Genomic DNA, 23,317 nt, shown 5'->3' on the forward strand with positions numbered 1-23,317 from the left:
TTGTGAAAAACTCAAGGCATCAGTAGTTTGCACTCAGTCTGTTGAAGTGGCCGGCTTTTGAACCATGCCCCAGCCGGAGCCCCGGAACAATTAAGTCCGCCGAGAGAGGCATATCCGAGAGAGGCACATCTTTGGTGAGCAGGGCCTCAACTCAAGCCTCGTATTATAAAGTACAGCTACAGGACCGAAGGAGTGAGTGGAAGAGGAGCACCTTGGCAGACTGGGACAAAGAAGACAGACAAGAGAAATGAGTCCTGAGCACTGCAGCTCGGTGAAGACACAACACAACAGGCACGTGAAACTATAACTGCAGGAAAACACCACTCATCACCACTGGTAACAAAAAGGTAAATGTCTGAGTTAATTCAGTATTTATTTCCTTTTTCTGGGTGTTTGTACATGTCAGGAAGGCCGTGCTTTGCATGTGGATGTGCTCCTGTGTGTGTGTGTGTGTGTATGAGTGTGTGTGTGTGTATGAGTGTGTGTGTGTGTGTGTGTGTGTGTGTGTGTGTGTGTGTGTGTGTGTGTGTGTGTCTGGACAGCTGTGAAAGCTCTGGCTGGGAGGCTAGAGTGTTTTGGAGGGTTTGTGACTGGAGGTTTGGAGCTGTAGACAGAAACATTTAGAAACGCTTCTTTGTCCGTTTTTCTTTCTTTCTTGCGTCTGAGGAAGATGCACAGTGTGCAGCATGCCAAGAAGTGGAAATACATTCAAAATATGCAACTGTGTATCAGACCAAGGAAGAGATATAAATGGACTGTAGGAAACTATTTTAATTACAGAGAAAAATTAAATGCGGTCGGCAATTTGAGCATTTCCTTTAGCTTAGGCCAAAGCAAACGTCTGATACTACAAAACTAGTTTGAACAAAAACCCTAAAATAATGAAAACATGCCGTCAATGGGATCCATTCATTTCATCCTGAACATCCCGAGTTCTAAACTTTGTCTGAAATGTACACTCTGTCCCACCTGAGGTGAAACCGAAAGCTGCAGAGAAAAGGAAGAAAGTGAAGAGAATGTAAAGTAGGGCATTCCAGAAAAACACTTGAGGGAGGTTGATCTGATCAGAAGGAGAGATTCAAGCTCTGGAGCCAGACTTGTTTATTTTTTCTAGTCTTTTGGTTTCCTAATACAGCAACATCTGAGCCTGGCAGCTATCTGGGGTGCAGGGATAGAGCAAAGTTAACCTGCTGGAATGAAGGTTAGATCGGGAAGATTGCACATAATGAGGTGATGACATGTCTCTCAACAGTTGCTTCTCCTTCTTACGTATGGCGGCTGTTGATGTTAACAGAAATGTGATTTTAGCTCAGGAAATCCACAGAGATTTCACAAGAACCGCTCACTGGGTCTGTTGGGTGGAAAACATTAAAATACGGCGTAATTCATCCCTAACCGCATCCTCTGTTAACCACAGTCCACAGACATAAGACACATGAGTTGCCACCATGTCATGATAACAGACACTTTGAACACTAATGACATCAATGTGGTTCACATCCGTATCGCCAACTCACAATTAACTACAAATGTTGTAACTCAGGTACTGGTCTACTGGTGGGATCTGTGGAAAATATTACATGTAGCACAAAGGCACATCTGTGAATGCTGTAAACGATCACAGGAGACATGCAGAGACCTTCAAAAAGTCTGACGTAGAAGGCAAAATGAGAAAACAATAAAAGGCTAAAAAAAACACATTTTAAGAGCTCGCTCGTTTTTCTTTTAGAGTAATAAATCAAACTATCAATACCTCTAATAACTCAGGCTGCAAAAAGGAAAAAAGGGAACCTGAAAAGATAGAGACGAGGCAGGAGCAGCTGTGTGATACATATCCAGAACATTCCTGTGCAGCTGCGCCAGCACAGAGCCCTCGAGTTCACCTGAACCTCCAGTGCACAGGGGACAGGCTGCAAACAGGTCATTACCAATCCACACATTAACTTACCATTCTCTTAACCTTCACCCCAGAATCCAAATCACAACACAACATCCGTTAGATGTTTAAAAATTGTAAAACTCTTTGGACAAGCCAATAAATAACAATTAGGTGGCGCAAGCTAGAGTTGTCAGAGAGAATTACCCGCTGCCCTCCCCCGGCCCACTCGTCACAGGCCATGTTGTTACGCAGCAGGAGATGGACAGCTTACCCAGCGAACACCAACCAGCTGTGACTTTTTTTGGGTGATGTAATGGCATGTGTCCAGTCTTATCTCACCGTTTAACATGGACCTGTGTGTCAAACAATTGCAGACCCAAACGTGTAACGGACAGCTCAGCTGATCTTATCTGTAAAACACAGCCACATAATAGGAGGCGAGCAGCAATAAATCGGCCCATACAACCACAAGCTTGTCCAAAAAACACTACCCCGGCACTGCTGTGGTTAAATGCAACATTAGCATAATAAGTCTGCAAAGCATCTCTTAAAGCTCAACCTATGATTGGGGGAAACACGGTCAACCATTGCATATGTGCATTGAAGAAGGAGCTACTAATAACAGACAAGACAAAAAAAAAAAAAAAAGACAGATGAGGCCACTGCAGAACTCGAGAAGAAAATCTGTAGCTGCACCGTGAAGCTCATTTAGAATCGCCTTAATGAGAGCTTGGACACAGCTGAACAGACAGGTCACCATAGGTAGGAGGAGGTCAGAGAGGAGGTCGAGATAAACAGAAAGGAGAAGTCGAGGCACGTAACTAACTAGAACCTGTGTGTGCGTGTGTGTGCTTCCTTGTTGATTCACTTAATAGAAAGCATGTGTAGCCTGACATATGAGATTATGGTGAGGTGTGACAGAGGAGAATTAAATACCAAGACAGAGAGTGTATGCGTGGTCAGGAGTAATCTCCTAAATCAGAAAAGGTTCCTTGATCCAGCCAATTGAAATTTTACATAAAATCTTAGCTCCTTTTTTTTTTTTTTTTTATTACTCCTGGCTCTCCGGTCTCTCCTGACCCTCCTCCAGCTCTTTCATGCTGTGTGAAACCAAAGAAGTGGCATTTGTTTTAAGTCAATCTTATTTTCACAATTCAATAGAGAAACCAAATGAATGGATGAAGTTCCAGCAATCCATTAGAATGGATCATTTTCTATTGTCGGTCATATAAATAGTGTCACTCACAGGGTTTTGAAGCACAAGAACAAATAATACACCTGTGTCTGTGGACAGTGTTGTGTTTGTGGTGAGGTGCTGGCTGCACGTCTGTTTTGCGATGGGGGAAGTAAGAGGATGGGTGTCATGGAGTGATGGAGGAGGTTGTTGGAGAGTCGAGAGCCCTTATCTTGACAAAGTATGACAGATTGAGAGGGACAAACTTGTATTAATTCCATCTCCCTGGGTGCCACGAGCGTAGGAAAAGGGTGTTTGTAACATTTATGCGTGCGGTGTGAATAAAGAGGAAGAGGGAGAGCCCACTTTCCACAAAGGCCAATTGATTGAGGGGTTGTAGAGCGGACGAGCGGCGGGGGCGGGGGCTTTGGTAAGAGGAAGGGTGGGACTGCACCCTAATCCCACATATAGACCTCTGACCCCAACATCAGCCCACATGTTTAGAGTTTCACTACAGAAGAAGGAAAACAGATGGGGGGCCTGCAGGGCCTCGGGCTGGGGTGGGGGTTTGGGGGCTCGCTTCTACCAAGTGTGGCATCATGAGAGGCTCAGTAGTTCGGGAGCAGCAAGAGGAAAAAAGCCAAGTGTTGACTATATTCCAGTCTCATCATATGAAATAACCACTTAATCTAACATAACCTGGACAAAACATTGTCATACTATCTCAAGCAACAATCCCAATAAGACAATCTTTATTTACGATCTTGTAATCTCATTTTATTTGCATTTTTTTCCATCATACATGCCCTCTATGTGCAACGTTTCATGAGAGGATACAAAGTGATGACTATCATACAAAAGTATATTTTATGTTCTACAATAGCAGCATTGTTAAACCGTTTGCTTCTTCAGTTTTTTGGCAGTGGCTTTATAAGTTTTCCCATATGGGTTGTTATTTTTATTCGTGTGTGTTTAATAATATCAGAACTTTTACAGCTTCCATACTGTAGCTGCATTTCCATCTATTCAGCCATTCACTTTGACTTTGTTCCTGCCCTCCATGTGGTTCGATAGCTTCTTGGCTGTCATTTCCATTTGTGGCTCTGGGAAGTGGTCATGAAAATGTGGCTGGTTATATCATGAATAGATAAAAGGTTAGCAGGAGGTCGTTTCCTGGCTGTCAAATAACAGAAGCGTTCACGCAAACCAAAGCTGTTTGTTGTTGCCGTTTCCACAAAATCCAACAATTCTTCTTCACTCAGCCCCAATTTGTTTTGATTTCCACCCTCCTTTTTCTACACCAGCATTTATGTGATCTGCTTTTTGGGGGATTTTGGGTTTCTTGTGCTCAAGTCTAAAGACTAGATGGAGGACGTAGGATGGAGATCCTGAGACTGGGAAATACATTGACATTGATAGTTTAAATGTTTTATCAAAGCATCTTGCTCTTGTTGGTTGGACTGCAATCCATCAGGCTACGGGCTGACACATCAGAATTGGTGAATCCATGAGACATTTTGGGATCACGAGCTCAGAAACCCACACAGCACAGAAATATTTCTGGCAGTAAACGCACCTCACAGTAAATTTCAGAACCGCTTGGGTTAGGATCATCTTACACTCTTCATACAGGCAAAGTCTGGAGCAAAACACACATCTGAATAAGTCATAATCACAATCAGCTGAAATACAAACGCATGGGAATTATGCATGTACATTAACATAGGCTGAAAAATGCAGTGAAGATGCTGCATAACACACAGTTACTGTTCTTGTTAAAACAGTGACCTCTTCACTACCATCCAGTCCAAAAATACCAGACATGACACAATGGGGTGTTTGCCAAAACAAAAAATGTAAACTGGAGACAAATGAGTGACACATGGAAACGAAAAAAGGGTGCATTCAAATACAGTGAGGAGCGTGGGTCATATGCATATCTAGAAGCATTCAAATCCCAAAACACACCGAGTCCAGTTAGGCATTTAAAATTTTGAAAAATGAGCGACTCAGATCGTAGCTTTTTTGTCTTAGAACAAACTCATAACTTGAAAACTTTAAATTTAGAACCGAGCAACATAGAAATGTTGCCGATGAATCGGAAGAAACTGTTCATCATGGTGTGACTGTGTTCTCCTTGAAATTACTTTAAATATTCCAAAACATGATTTTCTGGGGACAAGATGTTGGCAGCACCAAAGTCTGAGAAAAAATAATCACTTTTATAATAAAACAAATGGAAGCTGAGACAAAATTAATTTCAGAGGGTCCACACATGGCACACAATTAGTATTTACAAAATGAACATGAAACAAACGATCAGCCAACAGGCTTGACGGCTGACTGGCAGTCACTCAGTATAACAATTGAAGGTTAGATTTCCCCGTTTCTGACCATCTTAATTAAGCATGTTGCTCCATGAGTTCACTAGTTGTTTCCTCTCCTTAAACAGAAAAGTATGATTTCTGTTTCCTACAGTCCTAGCCCAAAGCTAATCAGCGATAATATAAAACATTGGCTCACTTACTACCACGGTGTAGTTTTTTATTTTTTTGTCCAATATGAAATAGTTACTCCTCTTGACTTTATTGTGTATGTGTGTTTGCATCAATGAGCTGTATAATTATGTTGGCAAACAACTGTGTGAGTGCATTTTTGTGTGTGTAAGGCAGACCAGAGATCTGTCAGCAAGGGACTGAACTCTTCAATTATTAATAGACAATCGGCTCTCCTGTTCAAGTGAAAAAGAAGAGGAGGAGCTACTCATCTCAAACAGGAGAACATAAAAATAAAATGACAGCGTGTCAAGGACTTAAACAGAGATGGTTGTGTCTTGCTCAAAGGAAAATTATTCATTTTATTAAGGAGTGCATGAGGTTGAAAAGAGGAGAGGAAGCAGGCTTTATACTGTCTGCCCTCACACTGCTCCAGTAGCTGCACTAAAAATAAGATGGCCCATAATGCAGACGGAGAGACAGACGAAGGAGAGTGACCACACTTTACGAGACACTGTAACACATTACCGATTATTACAAATTATTTTTGAAGAGAGGACCAAGCAGTGTAATAATAAAGGAGTCGACACTGTTGCCAAAACAAAACGCAAGCAGAGTTGACAGCAGGATGTCCTTTCCTGTTCCCAAACAGTGCTTCTCTGGTTTCAATCCACACAGATGCTTTAGAATACACAACTTGTTTGTCAGTATGGCAAAACAAATCAGAAATTTTGTAAATCCAATCAACATTAAGGCAAAAATTTGTTGCGGTGTCTTTTATTTGGTGCATTACTTTCGGTCTGTAACTCTCACATGCTTTTATTTAACTGCAACAAAAAAAAAAAAAAAAAGTGGGGGGGGGGAACGAATATCAAACAGATAACCATAGAGAAAGGAAAGTATTCAAAGAAGTTGAAAAAGGGGTTTGAGAGAGAGAGAGAGAGAGAGATAGAGACAGACAGACAGACAGACAGACAGACAGACAGACAGAGAGGGAGAGAGAGACAGAGAGAGAGAGGGAGAGAGAGAGACCAAGAAAAGCAATTCAACAGAAGGAAAGCAGTGCAAATCAGTCAGGAACAAAGCTTTCAGAAAGTAAGCGTAGCATTTCATTTCTCACAGGTAATGCCTCAAGTTATATTAATGGTACCTGGCTGTGAAGGGAGAAACGGCCATGACCCACTTTCTACTACTATTAGTCTCTTCAATCTATTATTGCCTGCGCCACTCGTTGAAATCCCTGTACTTTGTTTGAGCCTCGCTGCCTGATGCTCCTCATCTCCATTCTGTGTGCAGTAAACACAGTCCAGTGCTCCCTCATGTCCTGACAGTGAAAAATATATCTCTAACGACACACAATGTTACTATGATACAGTCATACATTGGTAATTCAAGCACATCAAACATGTAGCACATGTACAGGTAATGCAAAAGCAGTCTTATCCAGTGTATGGAAATAAAATAAACCCAAACACCTTTTACTGCTGCTGTGCACTGACCTCACATTAGCTTGTCACAACAATAATCTAAAGAATCCATAGACTGTGAACTGTTACATATTGATTCTTTTTTGTTGAATCTAAAAAATGCCAGATGTTCTCCATCGCCGTCTTAAAGCCTCCACTATCTCTGCCGAGCGGGTACTGCTGGACAAACGCACTGCTGTTCACATTGCTGCAAACTAGATAAATCAAAATGACCGTTTTCCTACAAATGCACCCCCCCCCCCCCCCCGTTCACAGAAATCAATCCAGATTTCCACATAATGCAAAGCTTACTCACATGTTGAAGATAACTATAGGATTCTCAGGCAGGTATCGAGAGACTATGGACCCCAGAGAGTAGAAGCTCTTCCCTGTTCATCTAATTTAGCATGACATTTGGGAAATTGCCAGCATGGTCAGGAAAGTTTGTAGTGGGACAAAGGATCATAATTACTTTTTAATGCAAGATGTTCTCTCACAGTCTCAATGTTTCTTTTTGTATGTGTGTGTGTGTGTGTGTGTGTGCTCTGATGGATAGGTATACTGCTTTCAAGTTGTGCTGTTGATATCGAACATCAGCTGTCTAATTGGGGCGATTCACAGTGTATTTTTTTTTTCACAGAAAGTATCCAAGTAAAGAGGTTCCATCATATTGTCACTGACCAATATCAACCTTCTCTGGGGGCCCTCCTCCAATTCAGGGCCTGAGGCATTTGTCTATTGTGCCTCCCCCTTTTGCAAACGCTTGTTTGCAGGAAGTGTTTTCCTGCCACAAGTTAGCGCTTTGTGCATTCTGTTAATAAGCTCTCACAGTATTAGAGTGGTTCAGCAGTGTTTAGTTTAAGTTTTGTTTTTTTAAGGTTAGAGGAAGAAATAAAATAAAAAAGAGTGCTTTGCTTGTTTGGAAGAAACACTTCAAAGTTTGTACTGTCACGAGACGGGGGTGACCCCTCAAGGCTAGCTCAAATGTCTCCGATTTATTGTGGTTCCATGAAAGAGGCTCAGCCCCTCGTACCCAGAACCTCCATCAAGGAGGAAATCAGACTCTCAAAAGAACCTAACGAAAGAATGCACAGAAGGAAGCAGAGACTTAAAAGGACGAATGAGCTGGAAAAAAAGAAGGGGTATATAGATGGTTAATGGATGAGCTGTAAAGTTGCCTGTCATGTTTATTCCACCTAAACTGTGCGAATATGGACACTTCTGGGGGAAATGACAGAATAAAATTCCCACCACAGTTGAAACAGTAAGACAAAGTGCAGAACTGTTACTGCTGATGCTGCTGTTAAAGTCATTAGCAGCTTTTACTGAGGTCAGCTAGGATACAGTACCTGGTTACGCTGTCAGACACACCGGCTGCTGGAAAAACACACCACCATGAAAATGAATAACGTCTTTGGATAGTCATGCACACACAGTATTCAATCATGCAGACGGACACACACAAGTTTACACAGACCATCAGGAGTAAATGCACCACACACACACACACACACACACACACACACACACACACACACACACACACACACACACACACACACACACACACACACACACACACACACACACACACACACACACACACACACACACACACACACACACACACACACACACACACACACACACACACACACACACACACACACACACACACACACACACACACACACACACACACACACACACACACACACACACACACACACACACACACACACACACACACACTCATACAGTTGAGCCTTGCCGCAAGAACTGTAATCCTGTCCCCTCTCAACACAGCTCCAAGTGACAGAATTGCCAAAATTCCCAAAGAACCACAATGGCGTCATACGAGAGACACACAGACCCGGGCTTCAGGGTGGAGGGAGGACTTAATGATGTGGCACTGAGTAAAGCCCAACTGTGAGAAGAGATGGAGCGGATGAAGGGGGTAGACGGTTCCGGCCTTGCAACAGCTCGGGTGTTAAATGGAGCAGCGTGTGTCTTTTCTGTTTGTGCTCACATGGAAAACAGCAGTAGAATCAGGAGGGAAAAGATCGAAGGCAGGGAAGTGTCAAGAGTGACCCCTCGTATTAGGCGCGGTCGAAAACAGCCCTTTTTCTAATGTTATCTCTGGCCCCTGTAGTGACTGTCTGCATGTGCATGTGTTTGTTAAATCCTTCAAGTGAAACACAAATACTACCTCCAACCTCACATCCCTGTTGGCGTTTTAACCTGCCTCACAGGAAGCTTCACTGGAATTTGGGGTCAATGGGTTGTACTTAAGGAGGAGGGATTGCGCAAGTAGGCAACAGTAGCATGGGGGACAACAAGGTCAGATCCCTACAAGAGGGTGTGAACCCATTCACAACCCAGAAACCAGAAGCTTTTAGAAAATTATTTAGGAAAATAACCTCCTTGGTCATTGGAAGTGATCCACAACAATTATGTTGCCATTGACATTTACAATATCACGTGGATGCTTAGAATTAAGTAATGCCAAGGCTCTGGCGCTTAAACCTGTGTTTAAACCAGTCTAGATGGTTGGGAGTTAACTTAAAAAAAAAAGAATTCCCATTTGTCTTTTTACTGCTGAAGGACAAAAACTCACTATTCGGTGCAAATTATAGATAAATAAAAGCAAAACCAAACATTTTGTAGAACCTCTCTAGTCTTGTAAGTTATTGCTGGGGAGGACAAACTGTTATTAGAAAAAGAGTTTTTGGGCTGTTTACCAAAGACGTATTGAGAGTATTCCTGTAGTTCAGAAAATACCTATAAGGTGCTTAACTCATGGGAATTTAGGTAAGAAATTCCACATTCCAAGGTTATGAAAGATAAAGTGCATGAAAAGGCAGGCACTAAAGATAAAGCAGCAGCAGCAGCAGCAGCCATGCATCAGATCTTAATAACAGGACCTCAGAGAAATGGGGTGTTTGTCAGCAGAGGAATGAACAAATAAAAATGCAGATTGTGCCCAGTTGGCTGAACAGACAATTAGTTCTCTATATCAAACTTTCCACAAGAGCAATATTCAACTGAGCAATGACGTGATAAATCTGCTACTGCACATTTTCCTAAACAACACTGATTGTTTGTGGATATTTCAAAAAGTTGCAATTCCATATTAGGTAAAATCCTATGCTGACCTTCTCTGGCAAGGCACACAAACATCCCTGCTGTGTTCATTCTGTCTATTGGTTGTTGTAAACACAGAAGAGGCTGTTTTCCAAAATCCTAAGGTCTTGTATTCTTGCAGGGAGGCGTGGAGGGAGCACCAGTGAGTAGTTCATCTATCCATCAAGTCAGCAGCAATGCGCCGGCTGATGTGGAGCCTGTGTGCCCTGCTCTGCCTCTCCCTCTGGGAGGAAAGTTACTGTAGGAGCCCCAGGGAAGCCCGGAGGACCAAAGAGCCTTCTCTCCAGAGGAGTAAAAGAGCTCCTCTGGATCCTGACGCCAAAAAATGTTCCTATACCTTCCTGGTGCCTGAGCAGAGAATAACTGGTATGAAGGATTACAAAAAAAACAAAACCTAATCTTTAATATCATGTGGCCCTCATATTGAATGCTTTCTTCTTGTTGGGTAATTGTTAATATCCTAAGTAAATTAAATCTGTATGTCTGCCATCAGGTCCAATATGTGCCAGCACCACAGGCCCAGAGCCAGACAAGGACAGAGTGACCCGCATGGACATCGCAGATGTACGGGAAGTGCTGAACAAACAGAGGCGCGAGATAGAGACCTTGCAGCTGGTGGTAGATGTGGATGGTAACTTGGTCAATGAGATGAAGCTGCTCCGGAAAGAAAGCAGGAACATGAACTCCAGGGTGACCCAACTCTATATGCAGCTGCTGCATGAGATCATCAGGAAAAGAGACAACTCTTTAGAGTTGGCCCAGCTGGAAAACCGTGTCCTCAACGTGACCTCCGAGATGATGCGACTGGCCTCGAGATACAGAGAGCTGGAGGCCCGCTTTGCCACAATGGCTGGGGTGGTCAACAACCAATCCATTCTCATCTCTGCACTAGAAGAGCAGTGTCTGAGGACGCTGGGACGCAGTGAGCTGCCTGCTGTCCCCCCACTGGTGCAGGTGGTGCCGCAGAATATTCCCGTTAACAATCGTTTCACCAATGAGATACAGAGAGACAATAACAACCGGGCCTTTCCCCGAGGTTCACGGAGGGACACCCCAACCGCAAGCCCCTTTGGGATTGATCCCCCACCACCACAGGGCACACTTACCTCTGATGGTATGTATGAATTTAAAAATTATTGGGAGAAACTGGATGAATGACTGTAAACTCAGGAAACATCAATAGACATGAGATTAGCAGGAGGGAGACTGACCAAAAAAACAATAACATGCCATTGTTGACATGTCTGTCGTTTCTCCAATTCTGCTTGATAGTTAGAAACACAAGTACAAAACTACAATTAGCAAAGAAATGCAATTTATAATACAATTATTTGCAACAGTTGGTATTCTGGTGCGTTTGGCTCATGGCTGGCATGCTATAACAGCTGTGAAATTATACATTCCTAAGGACCCACTTGGCCGCCTGCATTGGCTACGTAGAGCAGATGCACTAAATTAGTAGCACGTAAATTAAACCCATCTTAACAGCTGGACGCTGAAGGGGCTTCATAGAATGCAAAATACATCATACCTACACTGCAAAGCTTCATTCACATTCGAACCATGCATCATTTTCTTTTTAAGGCACTGTGAAGTCCAAGTCTGAAGATTTCTGCACAAAACCATCCCATCAGATAAAATTCTTTCACAGAGATGAGGTTGCACACTGCTATTTCCCCCCATAGATTGGCTAATTTGGACATCTGAGAGAGATCATCTCCAATATGAAACAAATTTCCGAGGGGACAGTGCTACTTGGAATCGTCTCCTTAAACTTGGTCCTGGCTGTTGTATTAAGACGGGCAATTACAGTGTGGCGGGGAATGTTGACAGGTTATACAAAACATGTGAAATGAATGAAATCATAACATAGAGGGAATAAAATGGGGTCTGTTTAAATAGTGACTCCATTGAAGGATTCAGTAGAGTCAAGTAATCTGATTACTTAAGGGATATTTGGGAGAAGAGACATTTATCAAAAAATGTTGTTAATTTAAGTTACTCCATTTATTTGGACATATTCTAGAGAAAACTGTTTATCTTAATAAATAAAGGTTAAATCCATAACTTTATAGTCCACCTCTGGATTCTAATTGGCTACTCTTGGTGTAGATTCAACCATTTTTTGATGAAGATGCTCTGTCCAGTTTATTTTTTACCTTTAAAAACTACATGGTGAAACATTACAAGAAAAAAAAAACACAAACCTGTGAAGTTTTTTTATTTATTTATTTTTTTTAAACACACGGACCCTGAATTAAGAAATCCACTTATCACTCAAAAAGACCACTCACACAAAGCCTGTCCTCATGCCAGCTTAATAGATTTTCACAAATGGGGAGAAATGTGGACATATAATCCATTTAGGTTCAGGTGCTTCAGCTTGGGGAGCAATATGATGCTGTGGTTCCAGATTTGGTCTCAATCTCAGTGAATATTCTTATTAGAACAGGAAAAGTGTGTAGCTCCAGCTTATGGAAAGCCAGACTTCAGTATTTAAAATTGTCTGAGAAAAGGGCAATGTTTAAAAAAAAAAAAAAAAAAAAAACACAAAGAAAAGAAACCATGCTTTTTTTTTGAAAAAACAAAAAAAAAACTTTTCCTTTTTGTTTTCTGGTCTTGCCTGTTAGATTGCAGTACCGTGAATTACGAGAAAAAGCAGCTTAATGTTGATGACATGTCAGTGGGATGAAAAAGAATACTGGGACAGGTCCACACAGGCACTGCATGCTGCTCAGACAGCAGTCAATGAAATTCAGCTCCTCTGAGCTGCTGCCATCTTCTGATGCAGAGCCCCAATAATGACAGGCTCATTTCATGCTCGATGAGCACAGAAGCAAAGCAGCCATATTTTAAAAGTGTCCCTGGTGAAAACACACACACACACACACACACAAGCACATACACAGGGGAGATGGAAGAAACCACGAGGCGTGCACAATGCTGCTTGTAAATTCGCAGGAGTTCCATGAGTGCATAACCTCCAGACAGTGTTACTGTAGATATTTCAAGTTGTTTATTGTGAGTCCTCCACCGAACTGCCCAAGTCCACACTGCACTGTAATATTACTTTTGAAGTGGTTCATCAAGGCTTATTGAAAAGGCGGCTTTTATTTTGTAATCTTTCTCTTCCACTGAATTTATCCACATCATTTGGACGTCATTAATAAGATGCCCCTAGTTATTAGGAACCAAGAAAAACAACAAGAAACCAGAGTTGAGTCACAAGCGGTGGTGGCTGAAGCCTCATCCTCCACCACTTCAAATGGACTGGAAAAAATGAAAACATTTCTACCCTTCGGTCACCATATTTACTTAATGTAACAAAGGGCAGCTGTTCTTGCAGAATTGACAGTCCTTTAATTTCCATTTCTCCATTTGACCTTGAGAGCTCATTTAAAATGGACATATCTTACAGCAAACTGTGTAGGTCTGATTGACGGCACAAATTAAGAGTCCACCTCGAGACTTTAATTGGCTCTCCTCCTTGTAGCTTCGGCGCTACAGTACACACAAATTGCTCGACTACAGTTTGGTCCAGCTGGACCATTTTTTGACGAAGACGCTCTGTTTATTTTTGTAACTTTACCAAGAACCTGGCGAAGCATTACAGGAAAATAGCAAACCTGTGTGGGAGGTTTTTGGAAGTTGACCCTAAATTAAGACCTCCACCGACCAAAATCCTTTAATACAAATAGACCACTCAACACAAGGCATGTCCTCATGCAGGTTTAATATATATTAACACAGGAGGAAAAACGTTGGAAGTATGATCAGTTTAGGTTCAGGTGCTTCAGCTTGGGGAGCAATACATTGTTGTGGTTTCAAATTGAGCCTTAATCTAAATGAAGGATCACATTAGAATAGGAAGGAAAAGGTGTCCAGATGCAGCTTATGTAACTCCAGACTTCAGGATTTAAAACTGCCTGAGAAAAAGAGAGATTTTCCAAAGAATGCCAGCACAATTACAAATTTCCGTAAATCAGATTCTAGCTGACATTCCTTCTGTCCTTTTTCCTCATTTTTTCTCTTGTCTGTCTGATTAGGATTCTCACACACATACTTTAAAAGCACATTGTGGCAGGGGCTCTCCCGATGGGTTATTCAGAGCAGCAGCATTATTATTTTAAACACTTTGTCTTCTTTTGGGAAATTCAAAAGTTGCAGAAATGTGTGTTTAGCTTTTTGCAGCTGGTTTGTCAGATTTTCAATATCTGTAACATCTTTAACAACACTTGCTCAGACTGTATGCAATAACATTTCTGAGCCGTGTCTTTTCTGGATAAACTAGTACAGGTTGAGTTAGGGTTATGTTTTGTTGTGTTTCCACAAGGACAGACTCCAATCGACTCCAGTGGGAAGGAAAGGAGGGTGACGGCTTGCTGCTTTCATTAGTAATCAATGGTGCTACCTTGGTTTCACAGATACAAATAAACTTTACTGATGTAGCTCAACTATACAGCAACCACTGTTGTTTGGGCTTGCAATCTCGGTTGCTGTTTGTTTATATATCTTAGCCAACTTGTGACATGTGTGTGCGATCTCTCCAGCTTATTTGTCAAAAATTTGTACATTTACAGCTTCTATTCTTATTTTTCCTGAAGAGATGGTCTTTCTGAATCTGATTAAAAACTCATTAAAAAAGATTTTCAATGCTCAGGCCCAGTGGGACTCGGCTGACGTCTGAAGCACTTCTGTCCCTGTAATTTCTTGGAAATCCTGGTGTATTTGCTCATGGAGCTTAAACTGCCAGTGATCCGGAGAATGGGTGGGTTTAGGAAGAATTAGCAGCTAAGACATGCAGAAGACACTATGCCTTAGCAAGGTATTTTCCAGCTTTTTGTCTTGTTATCTTTACTAGTTAATAATAGTAGTTGAAAAAAACCTGAAGAATATTAAGAAAGCAGTTGATGTGTAAATATCAATAGTGACTTCATCATTTGCTTTAGACACATTCGTACAATTCTTTTTTTTTTTTAATTCCTATGACCATCTCTCCAACCTTAGGTCCTTTCAGGGACTGTTACCAGGTTCACCAGGCGGGTCACACCACCAGTGGAATGTATCTACTGAAGACTGATGGCGGCGACCGCTTGATCCAAGCCTGGTGTGAACATGGCCTCGACAATGGAGGCTGGACCGTGCTGCAACGGAGGAGGGACGGTTCCGTAAACTTCTTCCGAAACTGGGAAAACTACAAAGTCAGTTTGTAAACCACCTACACACAAAGATTATTAACCCACTACCACCTGAGACAGGAGAAATATGTAAAAATTCTATTGTTTACATGCTGCGCTACCAATGGAATCCATCATGAAATACACACACACCTTTAAGAAGATAAAAGCAGGTGTCGCTTCCACCACCATGACAACAATCTGAATCCCATTCTTAGAAAGACCATAGAAATCTTGGCACTAAATTGCTTGGGGCTTATCGTCTCCTCGGTGACCCGTTACAGTGGTTCATTTTGGGGCCACTAAGCAAGCACTTGCTCCAGTAGTATAAACAGCTTTGTGGTGGATTTCCTCACGCTAAAATTGCAGCCAAGAACAGTATCCAGAGACCTACATACAAATATACACCATCACAGAGGCTCAAGTGGGCTGAGACAGAGAGATGCAGCTCTCCTCTCAAACCCACTGGTAATGATCTCTTCATCACTTTCTTCCAATGTGCCAGCCTTGGTAATAGATATATGATGCAGCATTAAAAAAAAAATTGGTGTTAAAATAAATGAATAAAATCCCTCCAATTCTCTTTACAACCAAGAGCAGAAAGTGACACGGACACACAGCCAGGCAAAGTGACTCGCTTCTGTGTTCTCTGTACGCTAAAAGGCAAACGCAAGGGTTTCCCCTCAGGCATAAAATTTGATTTTCAAGTCAATACTGGGATGCTGTTTGGATCAAAGACTGGAATGTGTTTCTGCAGCAGTGCACTCGGCACAACACTCTCCACTCAGCCGCAGCAAACTCCTCCCCGACCCTGCCACTGAACTAATATGTTGAGTGAGAAACTGCGGATCACAACTTTAACGAATTCTCATCTCAGTTGGAGTTCGATTTAATTTCTTTCTTTCTTTTTTTTTTTTTTTACTGTAAGGATCAGATCCCTTTTAATGCAGCACTATGTAAATTAATCTTATTAACCTCACTTTTTCCTACTGGGTGCTACATGATTCGTCTTCACTCGCCACAAAACATACCAACATCTCTTCTCTCCACAGATAACAAGAGTCTCTAACCCACAAATGCAAAACAATCCTGCACGACACCACAGTGCAATTGAACTTTAAATATCACATTTTGTTGCTTGTACTCTACAGAAAGGCTTCGGGAACATAGACGGAGAACACTGGCTCGGGTTGGACAACATCTACAACCTTGCCAAACAGGGTAATTATAAGCTCGTGATTGAGCTGGAAGACTGGACAGGAAAGAAGGTGTACGCCGAGTACAGCAGCTTTCATCTGGAGCCAGAGAGTGAGGGTTATCGGCTGAGGCTGGGCACCTACCAGGGCAATGCCGGAGACTCTTTCACCAGTAACAATGGGAAACAGTTCACCACGCTCGATCGGGACAAGGACGCCTTTTCTGGTACGGAAATGTGTTGACAGTCAAATACTTTGGTTTTTTTGTATTTTGTATTAAGCTGTTCCTGTTGTCATCTCTTCACTAGGTAACTGCGCTCATTTCCACAAGGGAGGCTGGTGGTACAACGCTTGTGGTCAGACAAATTTGAATGGTGTGTGGTACAGCGGAGGGGTTTACCGCAGCAAATTTCAGGATGGAATCTTCTGGGCAGACTACGGAGGCGGTTTCTACTCCCTCAAGTCGGTCCGCCTCATGATCCGACCAATTGACTAAATCCTGAATTGTAGCTCCCTTCAAATGCACCCCGTCACCTCCACTATCTTTGTTCTAGTCATAAAAAAAGTACTGGAAAAGCACAATCAGGAATCTCTGCTTTTGCTCAACTTCGCCTTGTGCAAGACAGCTGAAGAAGAGACAGTGGTTTTCGTTTATGGCAAAATGATAACGACTCCCAGCAGTCTGCATAGTGGCTAGACAACTTTAATGAAGACTGATGCTGCTTACCTCAGTAAGTACCTGCTCTCCTCCACCTATCACTGTCCATCATATTTGGACACTGATGATACATCGAGCACCTGGGGGCTATCACATATTACGCTCACGTGTCCCCTTTCTATTCACTCCTCTGAAGACTCATTATGTCATAAAGGGAAATGGTCATTTACTAAAGATTTCTTCTGCGCAGCTATTGGAGACATATTAAAAGTAATTTTCCCCATACAATGGGGCAGTGGATGTACTGGGATGATTAAACTTAAAAGCATGAATACTGATGCAGTTCAAAGTTGTGAACACCTGACAAACCGATGTTTTACCTGCTGTGTACTTATTTGTGGGATTTGTCTGGACTTTATGGGGGTTCCCATGCCCAACCACCTTCCAATAGAAAGTGATGTTGTGCAACAATATGTTTGTCCAATGTGCAAATGGCTGGGCTGGCTTTGGTATGTAAATATCTTTACCTTTATTTGTGAAAGTTAATTTAAGAGGTGTGATTCTACTCAGGCCAAATGTTCACAGTGTTGTCACTCTTCCATTTTTTTGTTATTTATCAATGTATTTATAGTAAATATAGTCAAAGCCATTTTATATCTGGCCCTGTAACAATAACAGTTATTTTTTTAATCCCATGTAGAGACACGTCAGTACCTGAAACACACATGTGGCAGAGATAAAAACCCTGAGTGGATATTTAGTTGACTTGAGGATGGAGCACATGTGACATGCACTGCCAGCCATCTGAGAAAAATAAAATATTTTATAAACATTAAACTGTGTTTCGCTCTTTGCTTAGTATGAGATGTACAAAGTGCGATTTGGATTTCAAACAAAAGTGGAAAACAGGTCAAACATGTGCCAAGTTCATTTCAGTGTTTAGTCGGGACGAGACCAAAATCTAAAATTAACATTCTTTGATCCATTGTAAGTGCAACCCAAGCCATCAGTGCACTGAAGAAAATTGTGAAGATTTAATCATTTAAGCGTGTGAGCACAAAAAAAAAAGACTGTCTACACTGAAAGATTGCACTTAAAAATATATCGCATCATTCTATCTGAAAGAATAGGAAAACTAAAAGAGCAACGTGAAGAATACGTGTAAGGCAAGTATGACAGTTTTCATAGGCAGGACAGAAATACTATATACTATATAATAGACAAAAAAGCTAAACAGGGACAAACAAATTAGGTAGAATGAATCAGTGAAGACGATAAAACGCAAGAGACAGAGTGGACAAGAAGTGGTGCATTTCCTCCACAAAATATCGTTAAACTTTTCTTGATCTCAAGACTCTGAACCGTAGGTAGGACTTTAAGAGCAGACAGAAGATCTATAAAGTCAATGGAGCAACACATCGTAGCTCACAAACTCATACAATAGGCGAGTTATCAAAACTGACACATGGCCTTTGTGCTGAGACTTTTCTGGGATTTGTTGCACTAACTTCTGACACACACAGGACCATCTTTTCAGGAGCATCTTCTACAAACCAGGAAAGAAAATAACTTCTCAGCTTGCTTGGCTCTCTTATCTTAGGCCTAATTATTTATTACGAGTGTTTTCCTTGTGATTTTTTATTTTTTTTTGCAAGGTAGAGTTGATGCCTTACAGAAACTCGACAAGTCTTCCCATCAATTCAAATCCTCTTGTGCTTTTTTTGGAAGCACTGTGGCAGAGGCTTCCTAAAGCACATCTAGTTAATGTTTTCTCCTGGCAAGTTTACATTACATTTCACCTTGTCATTTGATTTTGAATTGAAGTAGATCAACATCTACAAAGAAAAGAAGCAAAGAAGCCGATTAAAAGAACCAATAACTAACCTTTAAAGTTAGAAACTAATGAAAGCTTTATATCAATGTTTCTTCTCCAAACAGATTGTAAAATAGGCTGTGAGCTCCGTCAAACCACTGGATGCACTACAGTGCACTATAGACGTCGTAGCAGACCCCGATTATGTTGCTACTGCTACCGTGCTGTTTTCACGAGCCGGACACCATGAAGAAGGTGAAAGGAATACGAGTTGGGGGAAACACTTAAAGCATGTGTGTTTTGTCATGGTGGAGCCACATGTTTCTATGGGCTCTTTGTCTCCATATAATTTGCCGGAGAACAGAAGCAAAATTAACTGAGCCTTCAACGGGCCGGCCCAGTGGTGAACGCAGACAAGTGGGGGCTGTGTCTGGTGAGCCTAATAGTAGGTCAGAGATCACACATGGAGGCACAAACAGTACACTGTAGGAAGAAATTCTGAACCGGGCCACTGTAGAGCAAACACAAGGATCTTTCTCCAAATTCGTTATCACCAGAGATACTAATCACACTCAAAAATATGCAAATGAAGCAAAGGATCAAGATAGAAGGTCACAAAAGCAGCACTTTGTACGAGTGTATCCCTCCTGTTGCTTACTTAGCACGTAGAAAAACACACATGGCAATTTAAATCCTGTGCTGTGGCTTAGGAGCGCAATTTAAGCCTGGACCCCAATTCAACAGGTCCTTTTATTGAGCGAACGGAGACATAAACGCATGCACCAACATCTAATGAGAAACAAACCCTGACACGGCCTTACTACACAGTAGTTATGGTTTAGGGAAAAAATGTCAGCGAACGAAAGAGTGGTGATATTGTGTGCCAGTTTAGTTCCATCAAGAGCAGGAAGATGTCCAGCTGGACACTCACTACATGTCACATGCAGTCATTCACAAGCTTGCACTTGTTTAAAAAAAACAAAAAAACAAAAAGCAAACTACAATACATGCAAAAGTAACTCCACCCTAACAAAGGGCAGCAAATCGCACATCGTTCTAAATGCTTACTCAGGGGAAAGTTTTTCTTTAGATCTACACAAATGTGCACGCACAAGGAGGACAGACAATTAATATGAGAAGCGTGTGTTATTTCATGACATAAGCCATTTGTCTCATGGATGGTCATTAGGTCCGGATATCAAAGAAGGAGCGCATCGGGAAAAAAAATAGGGTGTGCTGAAAGCTTCTTTAATGAAAAACAGACTGCAGTGGTGTCTGTTTGTTTGCACATACTTTAGGGTCTACGTTCGAATCACGCAGCAGTAGCTGCGAGAACAGCCCGATGGTTATAATAAAAAAATAACATGGCTTTAAAGATCATCAAAGTAATCCTGTCAACAGTGAGTCAAAACCAGAACAAGCAGGACAGCGATAAATCCATGAACATGGGCATGAGTGTTTTCTACCCAGGAGGGAGTCCTCAATGAGGTCATAATGTCGAGCACAAATAAAAGTGAGGGTATAGGAAGTGAAGAAAGGAAAAAGACTTCAGTTATTTCTAGCTTTCTTAATGATTAATGTGTTTGTTCTGAACAAATGGAACTTTTAGAGGTTTCATAACTGAGCCACAAATTTATGTTTACCGTTCGCTCCTCTCAAATCATAGGAGCAAGGAGAAGTTAGAAAAAGAAAAAAAAAAAGGGGAGAAATAAACGATGGGCTACAAAGAGGTGACAGCTACAGTGGAAACAAAAAGTTTACTGGAAAAAACACCAAGAACTGGAAGACTTACAAACAATGAAGCACGGCTGCATAATCTATGAGGTAATGGCACTAAACATACAGAGAGAGGCCGCTTGTTTTGTTTTTTTTAGCTCCAGATGCCTGTCATTAGTGTCCACTTTAGTTTGTGAGTAGCTAATAAATCTGGGAGGCACATCTTGGGGCCGGTCAGGGAGACCCTGAGAGACCCCGTCGTTATTGTGTTTCATTACAGTGTGTGTGTGTGTGTGTGTGTGTGTGTGTGTGTGTGTGTGTGTGTGTGTGTGTGTGTGTGTGTGTGTGTGTGTGTGTGTGTGTGTGTGTGTGTGGAAGAATGAGTGTGTTACCTAGGTATGGTATACAGGAGACCATGCTCTGGCTGTTTATGTAGTCTCTCAGGCGTTTATAGTTGTCTTCTTTGGACATCAGGTAATCGAGCCGATCAAATGTCGCTTTATCCTTCCGACTCAGTAACTGTGAGGCAAATGGGGAGAGAAAAGTGGAGGGAACAAGAGCAGTGCATGATAGCGTGAGAACGGTTAAAGAAAACATCAGAGCTTTGAACGATTTAACAGACACAAACTCCGCAGACATCTTTAAACTCGGCTACAGCCAGGAAATACAATGTGACAAACAAAAAACCTACACGACTGTAATTAAATCTTCACAATGTAGCACTGTCGCAGATGTCCATCACCGTGATATCTTTCAACGCCGGCAGATATCTCCCTAAACACCTTGCAGGGAACCTCCTCATGTCTGGCAAACATGTTTACTCCCACTTGAGTATCCAAATGTCAAAGGTCAAGATCACTGTGACCTTGTATGTGTGTTCCCTCCAAGTGAAGCCGCTCTCTGAGGAAAACCTTAAAGCAATGACTTCACACGCCACAAATGTCATAGATTCACATCTTAGTATTCATAGTTAAAGACAGTATGTTGTCATCTGTATCCCATTCATGTGAATGAATCATACAGGAATGATTCAATTTTTCAATCACAATTTGCAAGGTATATACTCTGTAATCAGATGAGGAATTATCATCTTTGCTGGTTGACAGTTCACTGTAGTTTCACTGCAAGACAAGTCAAATGCCGGTTCATATTGGGTCATTTGTAGGTATTTGTATATAGCAGGGACCATGTATACTTGTCAAAACCCTCTGTGCCACATCCAAAATGCCTTGTCATTTGTTGAACTGATGGCACTCTGGTTACACCAGGGTCAACAGCTGAGATCAAAGCACAGAAGAATGTAACCTTCCAGTTAAATAACGACCGTTTGCAAGCTTGTGTGTGTGTCTGCTTGTCCATTTGTGAGAGTTACAAATAGTTTAAAACAGACATGTTAACCTAAGACAGCAGCATTAAAAGCACTACCGGCAAATGACTGTGAAAAGAGCAGAGAGCATAAATGATTGTGTTTGTAATGTGCTTGGCATATTTTTTTTTTAATGTGGCTATGAGTCCTTATTCTGTCAATAACCTATTTCATCTAAGTGGAATCAATAAATTTTTAGATGAAGACATAGTTTCATTGGACTGAGGTTAAGGTTAAATCCATATCTCACTAGGAAATGACAAATAAACAATTTGTGAACCTCAAAACATTTCAAGATATTTTGTAAACTACTAAGCAAATTTTGTACAAGAGTTACAGTACAGGATCTTAGAAATTTGTCACCTGGTTTTGAACATGTTCACGCTTTGTTTCACCAATCAGACTCACAGTCAGTGCAGATGTCGCAAACCGGTTTCCAGCGATTCAATTTCCACTACCAAGTGTGAGAAATGAGCTTCCAGGTTGTCAGTTGGTCTTCATGCAGCAGATTCTGCGGCTTCTTCTATGATCTCCATTTCAACAGATGTCTGCTGAATCCTCAACTCTCTTGCATAAATCTCACGCGGCCCGTGCACCACATCTGAACTTCCAACGCAAGTGAAATGCAATTGCCAAAAATTGGTATTTTTTATCAAGCAAACCTTGAATGTTAAATGACATTCATGTGGAGATCAGGCAAAGTGTGACCCAGTTTTACCTGGAGTTCAAACAACATTAGTTCTATATTTTCAGATTCCTACACATTATTAGTCCCCGACTAATTAGGAGTTGTAACAGACCAGTGAGATAAAGGCGGCTGGTTAAGGTTAAGGTTAAGGTTAAGGTTAAGGTTAAGGTTAATCATTACGATTAAGTTTTGGAGAGTTTGCTCAACAGGAGATGAAGGCAGATATGAAAATCTATGCATGTGTGTATGGGGATTAATTGGCTGCCGAAAGTTGTGGACCAGAGATAAAGTGATTTCCCTCATTACCTCAGAGCATCACTGAAGTACTATGTAAGCTCCACATATTCACTCCGAACACTGGCAGACTGATTCTCCCTCACATATTGGGGACACAAACACAAGTCTACAGTGAATAATGACTTCAAAATTTCCCCATCTCTAAATACTTAGCCATCTGTAAGGAGATTTGGGGCATTTGCTAGAGTAAAGAATTGTAACCGCAACCAGCTCTAAATTAACTGAACCATGGAATTTGCAGCGAATAC

The 23,317-nt window shown here is 41.6% G+C and overlaps 2 protein-coding genes across 3 annotated transcripts in view; one reads left to right on the forward strand and one right to left on the reverse strand.

Annotated features, from left to right (window-relative positions):
- Positions 1–23,317, reverse strand: part of ralgps2 (Ral GEF with PH domain and SH3 binding motif 2) — a 74,124-nt gene that overhangs the window by 15,818 nt on the left and 34,989 nt on the right. For both annotated transcript variants that reach the window (XM_080473266.1, XM_080473267.1), the window contains exon 9: positions 21,111–21,237. In XM_080473266.1, the coding sequence (XP_080329392.1) occupies positions 21,111–21,237 (127 nt within the window). The remainder of the gene's footprint in view (positions 1–21,110; positions 21,238–23,317) is intronic.
- angptl1a (angiopoietin-like 1a) lies at positions 35–18,200 on the forward strand. Its single transcript, XM_080473268.1, has 6 exons — positions 35–347; positions 10,280–10,524; positions 10,652–11,272; positions 15,166–15,359; positions 16,487–16,757; positions 16,840–18,200. Exons 2-6 carry the CDS (start codon positions 10,335–10,337, stop codon positions 17,025–17,027), a joined length of 1,464 nt encoding a protein of 487 aa, XP_080329394.1. The 5' UTR covers positions 35–347; positions 10,280–10,334; the 3' UTR covers positions 17,028–18,200.

Source organism: Lipophrys pholis (genome assembly GCF_963383615.2).
Source record: "Lipophrys pholis genome assembly, chromosome: 10".
Classification (NCBI taxonomy): Eukaryota; Metazoa; Chordata; class Actinopteri; order Blenniiformes; family Blenniidae; genus Lipophrys; species Lipophrys pholis.

What these genes read in the sequence shown, in the direction of transcription:
- angptl1a (XM_080473268.1), top strand. Translation starts at nt 10,335, where the DNA reads ATGCGCCGGCTGATGTGGAGCCTGTGTGCCCTGCTCTGCCTCTCCCTC. An exon ending in GGGCACACTTACCTCTGATG is followed by an intron (nt 11,273 to 15,165) that starts GTATGTATGAAT and finishes CTCCAACCTTAG; the next exon opens with GTCCTTTCAGGGACTGTTAC. An exon ending in GAAACTGGGAAAACTACAAA is followed by an intron (nt 15,360 to 16,486) that starts GTCAGTTTGTAA and finishes TGTACTCTACAG; the next exon opens with AAAGGCTTCGGGAACATAGA.